Source organism: Phocoena sinus, chromosome 1 (assembly GCF_008692025.1).
Source record: "Phocoena sinus isolate mPhoSin1 chromosome 1, mPhoSin1.pri, whole genome shotgun sequence".
Classification (NCBI taxonomy): Eukaryota; Metazoa; Chordata; class Mammalia; order Artiodactyla; family Phocoenidae; genus Phocoena; species Phocoena sinus.
In genome coordinates this window covers 109,981,542-110,004,626 of record NC_045763.1, presented here as the reverse complement: position 1 = coordinate 110,004,626, position 23,085 = coordinate 109,981,542, and the positions used below count along the sequence as shown (strand labels likewise).

Genomic DNA, 23,085 nt, shown 5'->3' with positions numbered 1-23,085 from the left:
CATTAAATTTGGTCAGAAACTTTTTTTTTTTTTGGCTGCCTTGGGTCTTTGTTGCTGCCCATAGGCTTTCTCTAGTTGCAGTGAGCGGTGCGTGGGCTTCTCATTGCAGTGGCTTCTCTTGTTGCGGAGCACAGGCTCTAGGCGCACGGGCTTCAGTAGTTGTGGCTCGCAGGCTCTAGAGCGCAGGCTCAGTAGTTGTGGCACACGGGCTTAGTTGCTCTGCGGCATGTTCCCGGACCAGGGCTCCAACCCGTGCCCCCTGCATTGGCAGGCGGATTCTTAACCACTGCGCCACCAGGGAAGTCCCAGGATTCTTTTTAAATTGATTACCATATTTCAATCTTCCAGGTCCTCTCAGGCAGGTCCTGGGGTCCTTGGTGACAGACTTTGCCTCAGTACCGCCCTGAGCCATGTGTCTGTCTGTCCATCGGCATTCGAAAAACAGGAAGTGCTCAGTAAATGTTTATGGAATTGAATGAATTGATCAAACATAACCTTGGCAGCCATTAAGTTTACAAAATCGTCAGTACTTTGACAACTATGTTAAGTGGTTTGAACTCATGTGCACATCTTCTTACATATGTGTTTGGGAAACATGGCCATAAGCTAGAGCTTCTGGATTAGGCCTCCAGAATGTTCATTGTTTGCTAAATTGGGAAGATTTTCAGATGATATTCTTCTTCTGTTATAGTCTCAATATAACCGATGTACAGATTTAATAAAATGGTACCCATCACCAGGCATGGGGAACAATTAGCCAGGACCCATTCCTCTGACACAAGCCTCCACTGAGTCCTGTCCTTAGGATCTTGGAGAACATTCTCAAGTAGCCACACTCCCCTTGGCTACTAGGGCCTGGGGAGCCCAAAGCAGTCGACCATCCCATGCTGCCACTGCTGCTACTGCTGCTGCTGCAAGATCCAGCCCTGGGTCCTAAAGAGATTAAGCACTGATCCAGATTCCATCCCAACTTTGCCATTCAGGGGCTGTGTGACCTTGGGCATGCTAAGCTTCAGGCTTCTCATCTCTAAAATTGGAGTAACAACAGTTCTCAGTTTATCTACTTCATGGATTATTGCAAAAGCCAAAATAAAAATAAGAGCAGGTGTGTGAAGCTGTAGAGTCATAGAGAAAAGTCAGTCAGCGTTATGATTAATGATGCATTTAAAATTTTATCTTAGTTGACGTGCCGCGTAGATCAAAACTCTGCACTGTGTAAAGACTTAGACCTGCCCCATCGCGATGCCCACGTTCTGTGCTGAGAATCCTCTCTCACAGCCCAGCAAGATTCAACAAGGATTTGCCAGTGACAGAGCACATATTAAATGTGTTCTCACAGCAGGTTGACAACGGTGGCCCAGCCTCTGTGCCAGGGGTTGGGGAAAAAAGTTATGTTGCTGTCTGGGTAGAAGCTATCTTCCTTACTAAGAAATCTGGCAGCAGATTGGCCACCAGGACTGAGTTCTGTGATGTCTTCCCAGCTTGGCAGGCTCCTTGTGCCTTGGGGTTCATGGGCCAGAAGGTGAGGTGCTCTGGGCTGGCACAGGTTCAGCAGCTGCTGAGGGCAAAGATGCACTGGGAAGACATTGTCCCAGAGTCACAGAAAAAAGGGCAGGCCCTGCTTGGTGGAGGTAGGGCGAGGGTTGAGGCCTCCAAGCATTTTGAGAAAACAGAGAAACTTATTGTTTTGTTCTTGAGTCTGGAATTGCACTTAATGTACTGGCCACACATAGTACTGTGACCCATTCCAAGATCAACTGCAGATGTGAATTAAGAGCAGGAAACAGTGCGTTTTATCCCAAGTAAGGAAGGTGGCAGAAACCCATCTTTCCTCTCCAAAGGGGCTCCTACAGAGAGAATAAATGTCTGGTGATAACTGGGTCCAGTGTCCAACCCCTCACTTAATTCCAGAAGTAAATTAAGAATTTCTCCAAGCAGAGCAGAGGTGTACAGAGAGGCAGGCTCTGGAGGTGATGTGGGCCCTGTTTGTGGTTTGAACAGGGCACCCCTTTCAGTTATGGAGCAGAGTGGGGAGATCAGCTGATGTGCTGGACTCCATGGGACAGAATCTGAGCAAGCTATTTCCACCACTTGAGCCTCAAGAAATGGCTTCTTTCTTTACTGGATTGCCGCTGGAGACAGAGGATTCTAACCTCAGGACTGCCCTAAGGAAAGGGCCATGGTAATTCTCCCCACATGAATCTTGCTCTCGTGCCTAGAAGTTTCCCTAACTTTCTAGAGAAAGCCAGCTTGGTGTCAAATTAATTTTGACAAATTGTGCTGAAGGCCTAAGAAAGGCAGACATAAAAGGGTAGGAATCAGGGTACAAAACTCAAAACTGCAGCCAGAGAGGCGGGCAGGGCAGCCAAAGGAGAGGCAAGAATTTTGTACATACCAAGGACTTGAAGTCAGAAATGGAAGACTCAGAGCTTGCTCTGAAGGAAATGAGTCAAGGCAGGAGGTAGTGTGGGCTTGCCCCCCTGACCACAGGCCCAGGCTCATCTCAGAGACCTTGAGGGCCCTGTGTAGACAAGCAGGGGGCCACATCTGCTCCTGGTGCTGGAAAGGTCTCCCTTCTCTTGCTCACAGCCTTCCCTGCTCCTGGCAGCTTCAGGATCTAGTCCAGCTCTTAGTGTGGCATTCAAAGCCTTGCCCTCCTGGCCACAGCCTGCCCCTCTGGCTTCACCACCCCAAACAGGCAGAGCCCCCAGCCAGGGCCTGTGTGCCTCCTTGCCTGAAATGCCCACCCCCATCCGTCTCCTCTGAGGTTGGAACCTTCCATGCCCCAGCACATTCTCTCTATCGGTGAGCCCCTCACCTCCCAGGACCACCTCTGTCCCTCTCTCTCCTTGGCCCAAAGCCCTGGCCCTGGCAGCTCTCTAGGCCCAGGAGTCTCTCACTTAGATGTGTCTGACAGTTGCCTGCGAGGATATTAAAATACAGCTGCCTGGTCCCCAATCTGGGTGATCTCGTTCCTGAGCTCTACGGGGGTCCTGTGCACACCCACGGGGGAGGTCCACTGGTCTAAGCCACTCCTTGGGAAGTTTGCCTGTGAACCAGGTACCCATTTGGGTCCTCCAACCCAGGTATGCAGGAACCACACTTCATTTCTCAATAACAGCCTCATTTCTGTTTCAAGCCCCCCTTCCCCCGGAGGGGATGGAAACTTAATTGTCAGTTTAGGGGCTTCCCACTCTCACCTGTGGGCCCTGGGCAGCCACACATTTCCTAGCAAGATTGTGTTGGTGATGGAGAAGGTGTTTATTCACAGAGGAGAAGCTGACAAATCTCCTGGAGCAAAGGCCAGGTCCTCTTCCTTACTCTGGCCTTGATGCAGCAGGGTCACGCTCTCCCAGGGGAGGGAAGCGGCGGATGCCAGGCAAGACTAAGAACAGATCTGCCTGTGGCAGTGGGGACCAGAACCCAGTGGAAGGAAGGGTCACGGAGGGGTACACTCAAATTCATGTAAAACTGACATCCTCTCCCCAAACCATGCTTCCTCTCCTTACTTCTCCTGACCTCCTGTTTTGGGGACTGTTTTTCAAAATCCTAGAGTCATCTTTACTCCTTTCTCTCCTTTAATTCCAGAATAGTACGGAAATTTAGAGGTTATTTTGCCCAGTCTCTCCATTTTCCAGGTGAAGAGATTGTGGCAATTTCTGGCAAACCCAGAATTAGATCCCAGATCCTGTCATGGACATGAAGTCCAGTCCTCTTAGCCCAAAGACTTCCTGTCCTTCACATAGTTATGTGTCCTCGTCCCTTCTGTGGCCACCACCCGACAAAGCTCTCCTCACCTCCTGCGTGGATCACGGTGACAGTGACCAATACTAATGTGTGACACTTGGCTCCTGGCATCCATGGAATGCCTTCTCTCCTTCCCATCCCTTACATCCTACTCATCCTCCAAGGTCAGCTCAGATGCCACCTCTTCCAAAATCAGGTGTTGGCCCGACGTGTCCTCTTCCCCTCCAGCTGCATTTAGCACCGCGCCCCAATGGCTCCCGGCAGGTGAGACGGTAGGCAGGCTGCACCCGTACGCTATTCAGTTTTCCGTAATTAGATGAGAAATTCCTAAGAGCAGGGACTTGCCTTACACTTCTTGGTTTCCCCTACAGGGCCTGGCATCGAGGACTACATGATAAAAATTCAGTTGCTGCTTGTGTGGTGTATGCTAAGAGGGGAAACTTTAGCAAAATGCTTAGAGGTGGCCACTAAGCCGCTGGCCCAAGTGAACTGGGAACACAAACTGAGAAGGAAATGTTTAATTTCTGGGGTAAGCAAGCTCCAAGAGTGGCTGAGGGTGACGGAAAGAACTGATACAGTCCAGCCGGCGTCTTCTTCCAGGACAAGAGGAAAGGCTCTACATACCAAGGACCTGACGTCAGAAATGGGAGGGTGGAGGCTTGCTGCAGGGGGGGACACGGGGGAGGTGCAGGTGGAGGCAGGAGGTAACCAGCTTGCCACTCAGACCACAGGTCCAGGGTCACCTGCCCCCAGATGCACAGATGTGCCTGGACTCTGGCTGAGCCACTGGCCCCAGCTGGACTTCTGGGGCTCTAAGGTGACCACTGCTCTTCCTGGGGCCGAGAAGCGTAAGGGTCCCTGCTCTGTGGTCTCACATTCAGTCTGGGACTGCAGCCTGGTTCCCCAGCTTCCCTAGTTTGGCTTCAGCCGCAGCTCTCACTTGATTCTCTTCAGTCCACGCTCCCGGACAGGCCCCACATGGTCCCTCAGCTCTGCTGGCTCAGTCAGTGCGCAGGAGACTCCGAGACTCACCCGCAGGGCATCCACCTGGGGCACTTGGGAGCTCACTGTTTTCCAGTGTCTGGTACCCGGTAGGTGCTCAATTACATTGTTTAACGAGTGAGTCATCATTCTGGGGTTCAGCTCCCTGAGCCTCCCCTTTGAAGCCCTGACAGTCAGCCCAGGGTCAGCATCAGAAAGAAAATCCCTGTTTCTGAGTCCTTGTGTCTTCTCCTCACCTCAGCCCCCTGCTGTCTGGCTGTCCTCTCACAATGGGGAGGGGCTGCTGCCCCAGGAGAGGGCGCCTGGCAGGCAGGGCGACCTTGGTGGAGGGTGAGGGGCAGTTATACCCAGCACTGCCTGCCTGTCTCTCACTTCAGGGCCTGTCCTCATCTCAGAAACTCCAGGATGCAGAGGGTAAGAGACCTGCCTTGGCCCCAATTCTTCACTGTGCACAGAACCTCCAGTCTCCAAGGGCTTTTTTTTTTTTTTTTTTTCTTTTTTGGCCATGCCATGCAGTTTTCGGGATCTTAGTTCCTGACCAGGGATCAAACCCGTGTCCCCTGCAGTGGAAGCACAGAGTCCTAACCACTGGACCACCAGGGAATTCCCTCCGAGGGCTTTTTTATTTTTTTATTTTTTTTGTGGTACGTGGGCCTCTCACTGTTGTGGCCTCTCCCGTTGTGGAGCACAGGCTCCGGACGCGCAGGCTTAGCGGCCATGGCTCACGGGCCTAGCTGCTCCACGGCATGTGGGATCTTCCCGGACCGGGGCAGGAACCCATGTCCCCTGCATTGGCAGGCAGACTCTCACCAACTGCGCCACCAGGGAAGCCCCCAAGGGCTTTTTTAGATTCATCATCTCATTTTATCTTCTCCCCAAACCTTATAAAGTGGGGGTGGGCCTGTGGACATTACTTCCATTCATCAGATGAGAAAAATGAGGCAGGAGAGGATGCCAAGCGCTTGACTTAGGAAGCAGAACTGGAGCCAGAACCCAGGTCTCCCCACCCCCGGCCCAGCAGCTTCCCGGCACCGTTCTGAGCCGCTGGGGCAAGGAGAAGTGTTGGCAGGCCTGGTAGTGGTTTTCCCAGCAGGAGGAGCTCACACTTTTCTGGGAAGTAACCTGCAGCCTTTCAGAGCTGGGAGCACTGGAGCAGTACAGGCTGTCCCTTTATTTTACAGAGGAAACGGCAGCCTGGGGCCCCTGACTCCAGGCCAGCAGCCGGTATCCCCACTGCGTGCTTGTGTGCAACAGTCAGGACGCTCAAGTTTGTTCTCTGATTACTGGGCCCGGATTGCATCCCATTTGATGCAAGACTGTGGGGCCCTTCTGCGAACCGCTTTATTTTTATTGATGCAGCTATAGGCACAGTGTTCCCAGGCTGCCTGGGTTCACATGCCACCTCCTTGACCAACTAGCTGCGTGACAGCGGGACGTGACCACGCCACTACCTCGGGGCTCAGTGGGTTTTTGTGTGTGTGTGTGTTTTTAAATTTTTGGCTGCATTGGGCCTTCATTGCTGTGCACGGGCTTTCTCTAGTTGTGGTGAGCTGGGGTACTCTTTGTTGCGGTGCGTCAGCTTCTCATTGTGGTGGCTTAGGCTCTAGGCACTTGGGCTTCAGTAGTTGTGGCATGCAGGCTTCAGTAGTTGTGGCTCGCGGGCTCCAGAGCGCAGCCTCAGTACTTGTGGCGCACAGGCTTAGTTGCTCCGCGGCATGTGGGATCTTCCCGGAGCAGGGCTCAAACCCGTGTCCCCTGAACTGGTAGGCGGATTCTTAACCACTGCGCCACCAGGGAAGTCCCTCAGTGGGGTTTAAATGGGATGATACATGTAGTCTTTAACTAAATAGCACCTGATCCATAGTAAGTAAGTAAATATTGGATGGTATTATTATTTAATTTAGAGTTAGAAGACTGAGTGGTAAAATTCTATTAGGCTACACAATTATAAATGCCTGTGCTGACACCACAGAGGTGGCCCCAGGAGGAAGCTATTGAAAGGTCTGAATTTCTCCCCAGCAGGAGAGCAGCTCTGCGGTTTAATTGGCCAGCACAAAGCCACCCTGATCCCCTCCCCCAGTGTGGACAAGGAGGCCCTGGCCTGCTCTGCACCCTGCCAGGAACCTGTCATCAGCAGCTGATTCCACTCCCCAGCTCGTGGACCAGGATTGCTGTGGATCTGAACACCCTAGGGAGGCAAGTCCCTGCCCACTTACTGATCACTGAGAACAGGTGGGTGATGAAGGTCGGGCCAGACCTATTTGTGGGGAGGCAAAGCACAAGGTTCTGGAGAGAATTAAGAGAAAACACTCCCGTCTCAGCCTCCATCTGCCTGGCTAGGGCTGGCATGGATGTCAGGCAGAGCAAGGGAACTTTTACTCAAAGCAAAATGACCAACAAAGATCATTTGTTGGGGATGGACCCCTCATAAAAGCAGCTGAGAGATGCATTCAGATCTGAGCCCAAGGCTCCTGGTGGGGTCGGCAGTGTGCCGTGCTCCGGAAGCCCCGGCTTCTCTTGGTGAAGTTGCAGGGCTCAGAGGAGCCTGGGGCTCAGGCAGAGGACATTGGCCTCAGGTCCTGAGCAAGGACATCTCCAGGGGATCTATTCTGACTGAGGCAGGAGACAGATGGGCCCCCGGGGCAAACAATTTGAGTTCGTTCCTTGTGGACCGATACTCCGTGGAGACGGGAATAACAGGACAATTGAGAGAGGAGGCTGGGCCCTGCCCAGATAGAAGATAAGAGAGCACATATTCCTCATTCTCGAAGTCAGGAGACCTCCCCGACTACACATGAGCAGAAAGGCTCCTTGGAGGTCAAAAGGGGTGTGATGCCAACTAATGCTCACTTACCTATAGGCCTCTTCGGTAGAATCCATCTTGGCTAAGAGATGTGAGTGTACACGTGGGAAAATCCTGAGCTATACCAAATTCAGACTTTGAACCAGGCAAATCAAAATGATTGGCCAAAGGAAACCTGGAAAAATTGCCCCATATAAGTGATTCAAACTGTCACGAGGGCGCGACTCTTTCTGCACCCGCCCGTGTGTCTATCCACACGTACTGTACTTTTTTCTCCTAATAAATACTTGTTTCACCACTTTCCATCTCTGTGGGAATTCTTTTTCTGCAAAGCCGTAGGGCCCGGGTCTTGTCACTGACCACTGATCTAGTGCCTAGGATTCGGTGCTCTCACCGCCGCGACCCGACCTCAATCACCGGCCGGGAACTGAAACCCTGCTTCAAGCCGCTGCAGGCCGAGGCCACCCAAGATCACGACCACTCTCCCAAAGCAGTGCAGTGGGTGCTCACTGGGCAGCCGAGCCCTCCTGCACAGACCCACATCTCTGGGACAAGCTCTTCAGAGTTGAGGGCTGTGAGCACAGGTTAGCAGTGGGGTGGGTCAAGTTAGGACCAGCAGGCACGTCACCGCCCTGCCCTGGCCACAACCAAGACTTTTGCACCTTCCTCCTCACCCTATCCATTCTCCTCTGGCTTCAGTCCTTTACACTGAAGAGGATTTTTAAAAATAGGTAAAGCAGTGGTGATCATTTTGTAATCTATAAAAATATTGAATCACTATGTTGTACGCCTGAAACTAATATAACATTTTAAGTCAATTATACTTCATTTAAAAAAAATAAAAATAGGTAAAGCACATGGTGCACAGTACAACGCATCTCCCTGCTTTCCCCCCCTACCCCTGCCCCTCGCTGGCCACATCCGCGGGTCCTTACTAAGATGGCATACGCGTACGCAAGCATACAAGTCAGTAGCCTCCTTTTCTATCTTCTTTTGGTTACAGAGACTCCTCTGAGAATCTGACAAAGCCTGGATTCTTCCCTAAAATAGGGTACACACATGCACAAAATTAGTGTACAACTTCAGGGGTTCACACACTCTCTGTGGCCCATTTTGTCCTCCTGAACAAGATTCTGGCTGTGATGTAAAGCAACTGGGCCTGAGCCACCTCCTATCTCCTCAGTGCCATCCCCCCACGTACACACATCCCCCGACTACCAGGATCTTGACAAAATCTCAACAAGGGAGCTCTTCTAAGGCTTTGACAAAATGGCTGAGGCAGGCAAGGAGTTTAGTGCCTTCTCGCAATAGCTTCCTATTATATTTAGAATAAAATAAAATCTAAACTCTTAACATGGCCTCGAAAGCCCTCCTTTCATGCCTGGTCTGACTTGAGCTTCCTTTCCTGGTCTCATCCCACCACTAGTACCCTCCCCTCACGCTGCTCTAGCCAAACCCACCTTCCTTCTGTTCCACCTTCTTTCTGTTCCATATTGAACGTATCAAACCCAGTCCCACTTCAGGGCCTTTGCTTAAGCTGCTCCCTCTGCCTGGAAAACGACTTCCCCTGGGAGAATTACTGCTGGTTCCTTCTGGTGTCAGTGCAAATGTCATTTCTCAGAGAAGTCTTCCCCAACCACATTTCCGTACGCTGCACTGCCAACCCCAGCACCCCTTCTCTCTGTCCAACATCCTATTTTATTTTCCTCAGGGCACTTACCACTTCTGAAATTATATATATATTAAAAAATTATATATATATATATATATTAGTCATTTATTGTCTGTCTTCCCCCACTAGGGTGTGAACTCCATGAAGTCAGTGGCCGTGCCTGGTACGCGCTACGCACTCAGCAAATATCAGTGTTTTGGATAAAGGATTTTGGTGGAGGTTAGAAAAGAATTTTGACTCAACTCTCCATCCCACCCAAGCAGTTCCAGGCAATCCCTGCTCTGGTTCTAGGCAAGATTCCTGCCTTTCCCTCATTTCTCTATTCCCAGTTGTCCTATCCTTTTCCCAGATCTTTGGAGCCTCTCCCTCCCAATCAGCATCTAACAAAAACTCTTTTGTGATTTTTATGCCTGGGGGATTTAATCTGAGTCAATTTGGCCTCCCCAGCTCTCCCTCAGTTGAGTCCAAAGGTCTGCTCAGCATTTCCAGTGGATCAGCCAGCATCTCTGCTGTTTGAGGGCTCAGAGCTCCACCCCAGGGGAAACCAGGGAACTGACAGAGGTCTGGGTCTCTGCTCCCTGCGCTTTCATTCCGAGGTCTCATGGAAATAACCAGCCAAATGAGAAAAGCAAAGGCAGGCTCTGTATTCTGTCCTTGCGATAGCAAGGGAATCAGCCGAGGTCACTTGTGTTTTAGGAGAGAATCAAAGGCAGGCAGAGGAATGGGAAAGCTTCATAGTGGATAAAAGGGAAGGTTTCACGTGTGCCCTGATTGAGGCTGTTGGCATGGGGAAGCTTGTAGGCGGACTAACTAGAAATGGGGCATCCTGGGGCACGACTGGTTAGGGGTACGTACATATTTGGCTTTCTATGGTTGCTCCCACATTGGAAGTGGGGACCAAAATTAGGCAAGTTGTCAGTTATTAATCAAGTCCTGGCCTTTTTGATCCAATTGTTATAGAAGTTATTGGTTTTTTTGTTTGTTTTTGGCCGCATCGGGTCTTAGTAGAGGCACATGGGATCTTTGTTGAGGTATGCAGGATCTTTTTCGTTAGGGCACGCTGTCTGTTCAGGTTTCTCTCTAGTTGCAGGGCATGGCCTTCTCTCTCGTTGAGGCGTGCGAGCTCAATAGTTGTGGTACGCAGGCAGGCTTAGTTGCCCCGTGGCATGTGGGATCTTAGTTCCCTTGACCAGGGATAGAACCCGCGTCCCCTGCACTGTAAGGTGGATTCTTTACCACTGCGCCACCAGGGAAGTCCCTAGAAGTTATTGTTTATCTTCCCGGATTGTTGCTAGAGATAGTCTAACTTCCTACAAATCTGATTTATAGACTTCCTGGGTGGTTTACTGTAGATAAGGGGTTGGTTTCCTGGGCAGCTTTCAGAAGGCTGTGGGTGAGTTCTCTTTTTCCATACGCTCTGGCCACTGTTTATGTGCTCAGTTTCTTGGTCTACAGGGAAGATCAGCATTTCAGTGTCTCTTCCTCCCTTCCCTTAGACATGTGAATACCTTGGAATAGTAGAATCATCAAGATTTAACTTCCTTCACTCAGCAGCTCTCTAGAGAAGGCATTTTCTGTCCAAAGAGCGGTGATAGGTGCAATAAAAGGAGTAGGACTGGGCCTGGGAGTCTGCAGCTTAGTGGGGAGGCGAGCCGTGAGGTCAGTGCAGAACTGTGAGCAGGCCATGAAGTTGGTTCCAAACAGGGATTCTGATTAGGGGAACCAGAAAGGCTTTGTAGTCGGTGTGGGATTTCACAAGTGGGATTGCTGTAGATGGAAACCAGGGAGAGGAAGGGATGCCATGAGGAAGGGGGCAGGTAGAGGGGCCTTAGGTTTAGTCCCTTACTCTCTTTGGGTCTCAAGTCTTCACCTCAATGAGCTGCTGTGAGGTAGACACAGTATGTGTGAGGTGCTTTGTGAGTTGTGAAGGTTTCAGTGTGAGGGAAGGCTTGGGGGCCAGCTGCAAAGAGCTGCTCTCATCAAAATGAGGAGCCTGAATATACCAAGGCAGTAATACTACTACTACTACTAATAATAATACCAACATTTAGTGAGTTGGACTCACTGCTCTGAGCTCATATAGAAGACCTACAACAATGTTATGAGGTAGTTACTATTACTAACCCCATATTACAGATGAGACAACTGAGGCACAGACCAGTTAAGGAACTTGCCCCAGATCACACAATAAGTATCAGGGAGAAGAGACTGCTCCCCCAAACGATGCCTCCTGATTCAACCTCTTTGTCCTGAATGTGGGTCCTGACGCATCACTAACCATTAGGTATAATAAAAACCAGCTCTTGGGGCTTCCCTGGTGGCGCAGTGGTTGAGAGTCCGCCTGCCGATGCAGGGGACGCGGGTTCGTGCCCCGGTCCGGGAAGATTCCACATGCCGCGGAGCGGCTGGGCCCGTGAGCCATGGCCGCTGGGCCTGCGCGTCCGGAGCCTGTGCTCCGCAACGGGAGAGGCCACAACAGTGAGAGGCCCGCGTACCGCAAAAAAAAAAAAAAAAAAAAAAAAAAACCAGCTCTTACTAAGTGCCAGGCATGGTCCTAAGCACTTACATGTACTAACTCATTTAATCTTTGGAACAGCTCTCTGAGATAAGGAACTGTGATTATCATTCCCATTTGATAAGAAACTGAGGAGCTAAGTGGCATAGCCCAGGCCTCTGACCCTGGAGTCTACACATCTACCACTGTGCCATGCCACCTCTCGTTAATAAGCAGGGCTGTGACCACCCATCAGTCAAGCCCTGATTGTCACAGTGGATCCACACAGTGGCTCACGGCTAGGAGCTAACCCCAAGTCAGTGCTTCTTGCCTTTCTGGATCACAGACCCTTTTGAGAATCTGGTGGAAACTATAGACACTCACCCCAGAAAAATGCACAAGCGCACACACACACACACACACACACACACTTTAGGAAATTCACACATCCCCCTCATAAGCCTTTCCATGGCAAGTGGGAGATGGGGGCAGTGAGTGCTTCAGCCAAGGGATATTCTCCGGTCTGGAATGAAAGGGCAGGCCTTTTGAGTTCTACAAGGTTTAATCTATTGAGAGATTAAATAAATTAAATAAAATTCCATATCTACTTTTACTTACTTTACCAGAGACCAGAACAGAAGGCAGCCTGTCCTGAGAGCCCCCATCTTTGGATCAATCTAATTACCCAACTTCTTTCCCACACCCAGACAGCTGACCACTGCTGGAAGAAATCTCATAATTCTGCCGACTGATGCCAATGCACATACATGGTTTCTAATCCCAGCTGGGTCTTTAACACTACTTAGCAACTCTTACTTTTCCCAGATGAACATTCATACCCAGTTCTCACGATGGTCATTCCAAAACTTGTGTAATGATTTTTTTTTTTTTTTTTATTCCTGGCTGTGTCGTGGGCTTTCTCTAGTTGCGGTGAGCAGGGGATACTCTTCATGGCAGTGTGTGGGCTTCTCATAGCGGTGGCTTCTCTTGTTGCGGAGCACAGGCTGTAGGCATGCGGGCTTCAGTAGTTGCAGGATGCGGGCTCAGTAGTTGCAGGATGCGGGCTCAGTAGTTGTGGCTTGCAGGCTCTAGAGCGCAGGCTCAGTAGTTGTGGCGCACGGGCTTAGTTGCTCTGCGGCATCTTCCCGGGCCAGGGCTTGAACCCGTGTCCCGTGCATTGGCAGGCGGATTCTTAACCACTGCGCCACCAGGGAAGCCCTGTATTGATTCTTTGAGCTTTAAGAGTTTTCGTCTGTTAGAAGAAGAACAGTTGCACAAATTTAAATCCACATCCTCCAGGGTTTTTATCTAGTTTTATCTAGTTTCTCCCTCCATTTGTTGCTCTTGATGCTTTTATTTGTCTATTTGGATAGTTATTTATTTATAAGAGGCTGGCACTGGGCTGGACTCTAGGATACCTACCATGGTCTCTGTTCTCATAGAGCTTACAGCCCAGAGAGAGACTATCATTCAACAGATATTAGAAATATGATGAGGGGCACTAAAGGGAAAGTAGAGTGTATTATTCAATGTATTGATCTGGAGGTTTCAGAAAGGCTTCCCTGAGGAAATGTTATTTAAAGCTGAGTCTTGAAGGATGATATGTCAATTAGGAACACTTTGGACTGCACATAACAGAAAACCTGACTAACAGTGAAACCATAAGAATATTTCAGAAGCTTGGAAGCAAAGGGTTCCAGGATTTTTAAGTGGCTCCACAATATAAAAAACCATGAGTTGACACTTCTGCAATTTTCTTGGCTTTTCCCTCAGTTATAAGAGGGGTGCCACAGACTCAAGTGTGACTTCCTTCCATAACATCACCCCAAAGCACAATAAAGAGAAAAGGCTCTGGTTCCCGATCAGCTCTCTTTTAAAAGGGCACAAAAATTCATCCACAAGTTCTCAGGAATTTTCCTCTTGTGTCTTTTTTTTCCCTCAGAAGTGTGTCATATGCCCACCTCAGGCATAGAAGAAGGGGGTTACCATGATTGACCTAGCCCAATTATGATTCATCCTACAGCACAGTGAAGATATTGCTGCCTATTGGATCCCTCAAATGAGGGTCAAAGGGACCAACAGTTCTGGACATGGAAGCCTAGATAGTTCAGACAAACCCTCATACCAATAAAACCAAACCAAAGCAAAACAAAAACTTTAAAAAGTCATCTTAAAAGCATCGGAGAAATAAGGAGATTTGAAGAATTGCTGAATTGAGATGCTGAGATACTGAAGAGCATGAGAAAGTGAAATGAAACCTTCCCTAAAGGCTGCTTATGCCTTGGGGTTCTTGTTTTGGAAAAGGCTGAGCTGCAATACTGGCAGCCTCAAGGGGCTAGGGTGAAAATTTCAGACTTATGTGGCTCCAGATTGCTAGTGCCCTCAGGAGCTGGCAAAATAAGTTCTGTTTAGTGGAGATATTATCTTGAGCCTCAAGGAATTTCTATAAATAATTTATCAAAAACAGTGTCCAGCACACAGATATAACCCAAGGGTATAAAACAGCATAAATAAGAACAACAGGGGGACTTCCCTGGTTGTCCAGTGGTAAAGAATCTGCCTTACAATGCAGGGGACGTGGGTTCCATCCCTGGCTAGGGAACTAAGATTCCACATGCTGCGGGGCAACTAAGCCTGCGTGCCGCAACTATTGAGCTCACGCACCACAACTAGAGCCCGTGTGCCGCAAACTACAGAGCCCACGCGCCACAACGCCTGGAACCTGTGTGCCACAACTAAAGAAGAGAAAAACCCGCATGCCATAACTAGAGAGAAGCCCACGCGTCACAATGAAGAGCCCGTGCACTGCAACTAAGACCTGACACAGCCAAAAATAAATAAAATAAATAAATAATAAATAAAATCTAAAAAAATAATAGAACAATAGGTACCATAGATAATAGAGAGGCAGATGCCACTATATCTTTCACTGCCTAGCCTCAGAAGTGACATACCATCACTTCTGCCATGTTTGATTGGTCACATAAACAACATGAGAGAGGGACTACACAAGGGTGCGAACACCAGTAGGCAAGGGTCAGCGGGGACCATCCTGGAGGCTGCCTGCCACAATCAAGAACCACACAGGGTAAGGATATCCTCAATCTCTGCTTCCCATCAGTGTTCTTTCGAAGTCTATCCAGGGGAGTAAAAAAGAAAAAGAAATAAAAGACAAGAGGATTAGAAGGAAGAAACAAAACTATTGATACTCATAGTGGTTGTGATTGCGTGCATAGAAAATCCCAAAGACTCTACAGTTAAGGCACATCTTTCCCTCCCACGGTCACCTCTGGGATGCCAGCGCCTAAGACCACATCCTGCAGTTCACAAGCCAGTTCCACTGCCGGTTCCACTGAAGGGGAGTTAGAATCCACAGCAGATATACAAGGTTGACCTGAAAAAGTTGAAGCCAATCAAAAGAGACAGGAAAGGATAAATCTCCAGATTTCTTTTTTTTAAAAGTCTAAACAATATAAAAAATGAGGAAAAGCAAAAGAGAGAGTTAAATAAGAAAAAAAAACTACAGAGTGAAGTAAGTCAGAAAGAGAAAGACAAATACCGTATGCTAACACATATATATGGAATTTAAGAAAAAAAAATGTCATGAAGAACCTAGGGGTAAGACAGGAATAAAGCCACAAACCTACTAGAGAATGGACTTGAGGACAGAGGGAGGGGGAAGGGTAAGCTGTGACAAAGTGAGAGAGTGGCATGGACATATATACACTACCAAACGTAAAATAGATAGCTAGTGGGAAGTGGCCGCATAGCACAGGGAGATCAGCTCGGTGGTTTGTGACCACCTAGAGGGGTGGGATAGGGAGGGTGGGAGGGAGGGAGACACAAGAGGGAAGAAATATGGGAACATATGTATATGTATAACTGATTCACTTTGTTATAAAGCAGAAACTAACACACCATTGTAAAGCAATTATAGTCCAATAAAGATGTAAAAAAAATGACATGGTAATAATAAAGCTGTATATGATATTTAAAAAAAAAAACAAGAATGGTATGTAAAGAATACCTTAAAGAAAAGGGAGAAGGAGGAGGAAGAGAGGAAGACTTACTAGAGAAAACGAGGAGGGTTTTGGTGCAGCCTTGGGTGCACAGGAGATAGGAAGTCACGTCTGGGACATTTTACATCAGGTTTATCAGTGGTCCTTGTATCAATACTAACCCTCAAAATAGTTTGTAAATGACTTTGTAAATGTATATTTTCAGTAGCCCTGGAAACATTAGGTTTTTTAGTAGCTAAAAACAAATTTTCAGGAGAGAGGAAATTCTACCTCACCTCGTTATTTTTTACAAATTTAGGTAAATGTAAATGCATGTGTGTGTGTTTTAAATGAGGCTGTTGATATTTCTGCACAACCATAAATTAGTGGCATATCAAATTAAGGGAGACATATCACCTTGAGTGCAAACTTAACATTCCATAGGCAGGGAAGGGAAGTAGTTTCTATAGTGGATAAATACATCTTGGTGAAATACAAAGCATAAATCAATGGCAATTAATGAATTTATTTATTTATTATTTATTTATTTATGGCTGTGTTGGGTCTTCGTTGCTGTGTGTCGGCTTTCTCTAGGTGCAGTAAGCAGGGATTACTCTTCGTTGCGGTGCAAGGGCTTCTCATTGCGGTGGCTTCTCTTGTTGCAGAGCACGGGCTCTAGGCACAAGGGCTTCAGTTGTTGTGGCTTACGGACTCTAGAGCGCAGGCTCAGTAGTTGTGGCGCATGGGCTTAGTTGCTATGTGGGATATTCCTGAACCAGGGATCGAACCAGTGTCCCCTGCAATGGCAGGCAGATTCTTTTTTTTTTTTTTTTTTTTTTTTTTTGCGGTATGCGTGCCTCTCACTGTTGTGGCCTCTCCCGTTGTGGAGCACAGGCTCCGGACGCGCAGGCTCAGGGGCCATGGCTCACGGGCCCAGCTGCTCCACGGCATGTGGGATCCTCCCGGACCGGGGCACGAACCCGTGTCCCCTGCATTGGCAGGTGGACTCTCAACCACTGCGCCACCAGGGAAGCCCCTGCAGGCAGATTCTTAACCACTGCACCACCAGGGAAGTCTCTGTATTTTTGATTACAGCCATTTTAGTGGGTGTGAAATGATACCTCACTGTGGTTCTGATTTGCATGTCCCTAATCAAGAATGATATTGAGCATCTTGTCATATGCTTATTAACAATTTTTGTATCTTCCTATGCAAAATGTCTATTCAAATCTTTTGCCCATAGTTTTATTGGATTGTTTGTTTTCTTAGTACTGAGGTGTAAGAGTTTGGCTATTCTCTTCTGGATATACACCATGCTGTTCTTTTTTTTTTTTAATTATTATTTTTTTCGGTGAGAATAACAACTTTTATTGGGAGTTGTGGGATCTGGGTGCCCTGTCAGATTATCAGAACAGTAACATGAGATAACTCTGCACACCCCCAGGACAGCTCGTCCCCACCCTCCACAGCAGTTGCAGGGTTAGCCCCCCACCCCTGGGCACTGCTGGGCCCTCCGCACCCCGTCCTGCAGCCCGTGGCCAGCTCCTGCCAGGCGCCCCACTGCCCACTGCGGCGGGAAGCCTGGGACACCCTGCCAGGCTGCGGGGGGCTCGTTTTATTTTTAAGTCAGTCAAGTTTGCAGCCTGGCTCAAGGCCAGCTCCCAGGGCCACCAGGCAGCTAAAACCCTGTCTGGCCAACCCAGCTCCAGACCCACATTTGTCCCCAGAGCCTCGGAGACCCTCTCCTGCGCTGGATAAAAAGTGCAAACATGTGGCTCTATCTGCGTTTGTTAAATAATGGATTAAAAACAGGCTCAGAGCCTGTGGCGCCCAGCCCAGACCTCGGTCCTTGCGGCGTCTGGAGTCACAGCCCCCGCAGGCAGAGCCCCCGTCTGAGGCCTTATTGCTGTGTGTGGGGCTGGACCCTCGAGGCCCACCCGGAGTCAGGCAGGAGAAATGCAGGCTGGGCTGTCCGACTGGTTCCAACTGCCAGCTTTACCAATGCAGCATTTATTTTAAATTAAATTTAATTTAATTTAAAAACACGAAATGCGTCACCAGGTAGTTTTCTTGGCTGGGGCTCCAAAGCTGGGTGGCAGCAGCAGCACCACGTGAGGCCACTTAAGGCAGCTCCTGCAGGCGGCGGCCCATCTGTCTGCCCGTCCTTTGTCACCGTCCCTAGGGCGGCCGCCATGGAGACAGCTGGGCCAGCTGGGGCTGCAGTGGTGACGGCCACGGCCAGCACTGGAGAGACTGCCAGGGTGGCCAGGGAGGGGCCGGCGTTGCTCAGTACTGTGGTGGCCGTCATGGCAGCCTTGGGAAGGACGGTCACGACCGGGGCAGAGGTCACTTCCACAGGTGCAAGGGAGGCCAGGTCTGGAGGCGTGCTAGTGGCGCACTCAGCCCACTCTGTGGGCCACACGGGCCCAGGGCCCTTCCCTGGACACCTTGCAGGCCACGTCTGTCCACAACACTTCCGCCCACATCTGGGGACTGACACGGGCGGCGGGGGGCGGCCTCCTGACCGGGACCCACACTAACAGCCTCCGAGGCAACAGCCTCCATCAGCTTGTCCTCACGGCTCTTGGAGGCCACCAGGGGCGCCTTCCTGGTAACACATGCGTTCCAGGCACCCGGAGTGGCCGGGCCAAGGGTTCTCTCTGGGCCCTGGTTCAGGCCACCCTGGGCATCGCCATGACCTCTGTCCACTGGGGAGCTGCACCTGGGCCCTGACTCAGAGCAGCAGAAAGGCTGGAAGCCAGTGAACTTGCCCCAGCCTTTCTCCTCTGGAGCCAAGGCACTGGGGGAGCTGGCCACCCACACACTGGAACCCACGCCCATCACCACCGCCGGGGCCGGGCCCGAGGCCATGGAATTCTCCGGCTCATCAAACACCGTCCACAGGGCACCTGCTTCTGAGCCACCCTCAACACGAGGACCCTCCTTCTGGGCGGCAGCCCAAGGGGCGCCCACCCGCCCGCCCGAGCCGTGTCCCCGTCTGCTCTCGAGCTCTCCTCCCTGCCCTGGCCTCGGCGCTCCGGGCCATCCTTCCGGCAGCTCTCTGAAGCATGAGGGCCCCCAAACCTGGCTCTGGTCACTTGGGCCACACGGACGTCCTCCCAGAGGTCGTCTTCCTTGTCGAAGGGCTGGATGTGGTCACTGCAGCAGGCCTCAAACAGAGCGGCACCGGGGCTGTCGACGCTGAAGTTGATCTCCAAGATCCTGTCAAATGGGGCATTGACGCTGTTGTCCTGCTCAGCAAACTCCTCGTTGCTGAAGCCAAACTGGTCCACGAAGGTGGCTGTCATCTGCTGGACCTGGTACCCGGAGAAAGCCTGCTGAAGGGCCAGCTCATTAGGGAAAATGCCCTCCACGTCCTCTTCCTCACTTGAGGGGTGAAGATGGCGGGTACTAACCAGGTCCACCGCGTTCCTGTGGTTGGCCTCCATCAGCGTCTCCTCCACAAAGCTCTCCCAGCGCCCGCGGCAGTCCCAGGGGAGCCCTCGGATGACCTCGCTGAGCTGGGTCTGCATGGGGCCCCCCTCCAGGTTCTGCACCACCGTGTTGGCGATTGGGTGAGGTGTCCCATGTTCCTGTGCCTCATGCCACCCGCTGCCTGTGTGTGGTCACTGGCTTCCCAGGCCTCCAGGATCCTCTGGACCAGGCAACACTTCTGGAACAGGTGGGCCGCCACCATCGTGCTCTCGGGGCGGCTGGTGGCAGGCTGGGGGGTCGCAGAGCAACTAAGCCCGTGCGGTGGCTTCTCATTGCGGTGGCTTCTGTTGTTGCGGATCACGGCCTCTAGGTGCAGGGGCTTCAGCAGTTGTGGCACGCGGGCTCTAGAGAGCAGGCTCAGTAGTTGTGGTGCTCAGGCTTAGTTGCTCCACGACATGTGGGATCTTCCCGGACCAGGGATCGAAACCGTGTCCCCTGCTTTGGCAGGCGACAACCACTGCGCCACCAGGGAAGCCCCGAATGCATGCTTTAAAAGCCAGACATAACAAAGAATATATTCTGTCCCGTTCCATTCTCATAAAATTTAAAAATGGGCAAATTAAATGATTGTGCATTATTCACAACAGCCAAAAGATGGAAACAACTGAAGTGTCCATCAACAGATGAATGGGGGACTTCCCTGGTGGGGCAGTGGTTAAGAATCTGCCTGCCAATGTAGGGGACATGGGTTCAAGCCCTGGTCCGTGAAGATCCCACATGCCGTGGAGCAACTAAGCCCGTGTGCCACAACTACTGAGCCTGCATGCCACAACTACTGAAGCCTGCACACCTAAAGCCCATGCTCCACAACAAGAGAAGTCACCGCAATGAGAAGCCCGTGCAGTGCAATGAAGAGTAGCCCCCACTCACCGCAACTAGAGAAAGCCCGCGCACAGCAATGAAGACCCAACGCAGCCACAAATTAATTAATTAATTAAAAAAAAAAGTTACCAGGGGCTGCGGAGAAGTAGAAATGGGGCATAATTGCTTAATGGTCATAGAGTTTCTATTTGGGGTGATAAAAATGTTTTGGAAATTATATGGCAGTGATGTTTGCACAACATTGTGAATGTAATTAATGGCACTGAATTGTACACTCAAAAATGGTTAAAATGACAAATTTCATGTTTATATATTTTACCACAATCTTAAAAAGTTAATAATGGAATATATTGAAAACCATTGCATTGTACACTTTAAATGGGTGAATTGTATGGTATGTGAATTATATCCCAATAACGGTTTTTTGAAAACCTAAATGATTGTTTTTAGGATTCATATTTAGGTGGTAAAACAATAAAGAAAAAGCAAGTAAATGGTTACGATAAATATCAGGACAGTAGGACAGTGGTTACTTTGGGAGGGTTGAAGGAGTCTATGACCAGCAAGCAGTATTATGGGGGATTTCTGGGGTGAAGGCAATGTCCTTTTTCTTGAACTGGGTTGCTGTTGCAGGGGGGTTTCATTTTATAATAGTCCATTGAAATATACATTTATGTTTAGTGCATTTTAAATATGTGGATTATTTTTCACAATGTTTCTTTTCTAAATTTAAAATTCGGTAAGGGGATTTCCCTGGCAGTCCAGCAGTTAAGACTCCATGCTTCCAATGCAGGGGACACGAGTCTGATCCCTGGTCGGGGATCCGCATGCTGCGCGGCCAAAAAATAAAAAAGTTTAAAATAATAAAATTTAGCAAGAACAAAGTATTGGGGGATTGAGGTGGATGGTTCGTTGAGTAGATAAGAAGTGTTTGTTAACCAGTTGAGCAGAGGGGGTAAGAGAGTTCTATGCGGACAGAGCAGCATGGGAAAGTCCCTGAAGCACAAAAGAGTATGGTGAACCTGAGGAACAGAAAGCCCAATTCTGACAGGGCTTAGAGAACAAGAGGAAAGAGGTGTGTGTGACATGAAGTCCAGAGACTGGGCAGAGGCCAGATGGCAGAAGGCTGGGGCAGCCATATGGGGGTGTTTTAAACGTTGTCCTAAGGGACCAGTGGGATGTCATTGAGGGGTTTTAAAGCAGCAAAGTGACCTGCTCAAATCAGTCATTAGGTCAATCTGCCTGGAGTGTAGGGCATGGATTGGACAGGCTCTGGGGAAGGAGCCAGGAGACTAGTTGGGAAGCTGTTTCAATAATCCTGAGGGTTGATGGAAGCTTGGACTAGGGTAGAGGCAGTGAAGAGGTGAGAAATGCAGCATCCTTGTGCCCTGTGTACATTTAACTTTTTTTTTTTTTTTTAAGATCAACAGGTTTATTGAAATACAAGAGCAGAGACCCTCCTCTTACCCTGAGGTCCTGGCAGTGTTGGCCTCAGGCTCTGAGCTTCCACGTGTCCTGCAGCTGGAGAGAGCACTATCTCATTTTTGTATGTAGTTGAAAATACTTTAATGTTATATTGTATACCCTATTATATACTGTACATTACTATACACTGGCTTATACATACATACTTGCACATACATTTTGTTTACAGAGTTGTGGACACAAAACCATGGCTGCTGTATTTTTTTTTTTTTTTAACTTTTGGCCTCACGGTGTGGCATGAGGGATCTTAGTTCCCCAACCAGGGATTCAACCTGTGCCCCCTGCAGTAGAAGTGCCAAGTCTTAACCACTGGACCGCCAGGGAAGTCCCATGACTGCTGTATTTTATGAGTGATTTAAGGGATTTCCAAAAGTTATGTTGACTATGTAACTTTTGCCTTATGTACTGACTTTAGAACCTAACCTTGGTATGAGGTGCAACTCCATTGTTGCTGGATGTAAGAGATATTTAGGAGATTTGGTGACTGATTGGAATAGAAGGGAGAAGGAGAGGGACTAATTAAATGACACTCCCAGGTCTGTTGCCTAAATAACTGAGTAGATGGTGGTTCTGTTTATTGAGGTGGGGTTCACAGGGGTAGGGATAGTTGGAGGGTAGAGATGATAAGCTCATGTCAAAAATGAAGAAAAAGGTTGACAGATTGAATAGTGAACACCCATATGCCCACCATCCAGATTCTACAGGTCACTTATTGCTACATTTTCTTTTTCACATCTCCCCATATATCCAGAGGAATTCATTTTTGAACAAGCTGAACCTGTGCTACCTAAGGGACTTCCAAGTGTCGTGTTTAGAAGGACATTCAAAGAGCAGGCTACACATGCTGCCTCCTCTTTTTCACCTCCCATTCACAATCAATTCCCTAGAATTTGGCTTTTGACATCTTCCTCCTGAAGGTGCTTTTCACTAAGGACACTGACTACAGAGGACTCCAAAACTGAACGCTCATCATCGTCCTGTAAAACTTGCTCCTCATCCTGCATATCCTTACCCAAACCTCAAACTTGGGAGTCTTCCTAGACATCTCCTGTAGCAAACAGCTTCTGTCAATCCCACCTCCTAAATGTCTTTAAAAGATGTCCCTTCCCTTTTACTCCTCTCTACCATTAACAAAGTTCTGGATATCAGAGTTTCTCAGTTTTATTGATATTGAAGAATTACAATTTCAACCTCTGAACAGGTTCGGGTCTCTACCCCCTCTCCAGCTCATCTACTCCTACCCACTTGTCTGTCCATCTAATTTATCTTTTTTTAAAAATAAATTTGTTCACATCACTTTTCTTTTACAACCCTTTATAGGTGCTTATCCTCAAGTTGGCGTGACTTCTATAGTGCTTCAAGATCTTCCAGAAAGCCTGAAATTTCCAACCTCATGCCTAGCTACTCCCCCACAGTATTTTTACTACTTAGCGGCTCTTCAAATATACCAACCACACTTCCTGCTTTATTTCCTCCTCCAGAAGACCTACCTGAAAGCCAGGCTAGGTGGCTCCCAAAGAATCCTGAGAATATCTATCATTAGATATTCAGGTCTCCATAGAGCTAA

The 23,085-nt window shown here is 49.1% G+C and overlaps 1 protein-coding gene across 1 annotated transcript; it reads right to left on the bottom strand.

Moving 5' to 3' along the window:
- Positions 1-12,824: 12,824 nt before the first annotated feature.
- Positions 12,825-23,058, bottom strand: LOC116763191 (serine/threonine-protein phosphatase 6 regulatory subunit 2-like). The gene is given in 7 exon segments (XM_032650646.1): positions 12,825-12,970; positions 15,006-15,112; positions 17,775-18,155; positions 18,215-18,692; positions 18,695-19,290; positions 19,293-19,549; positions 23,009-23,058. Coding segments are annotated over 7 exon segments (1,929 nt in total). The 3' UTR covers positions 12,825-12,910.
- Positions 23,059-23,085: the final 27 nt, after the last annotated feature.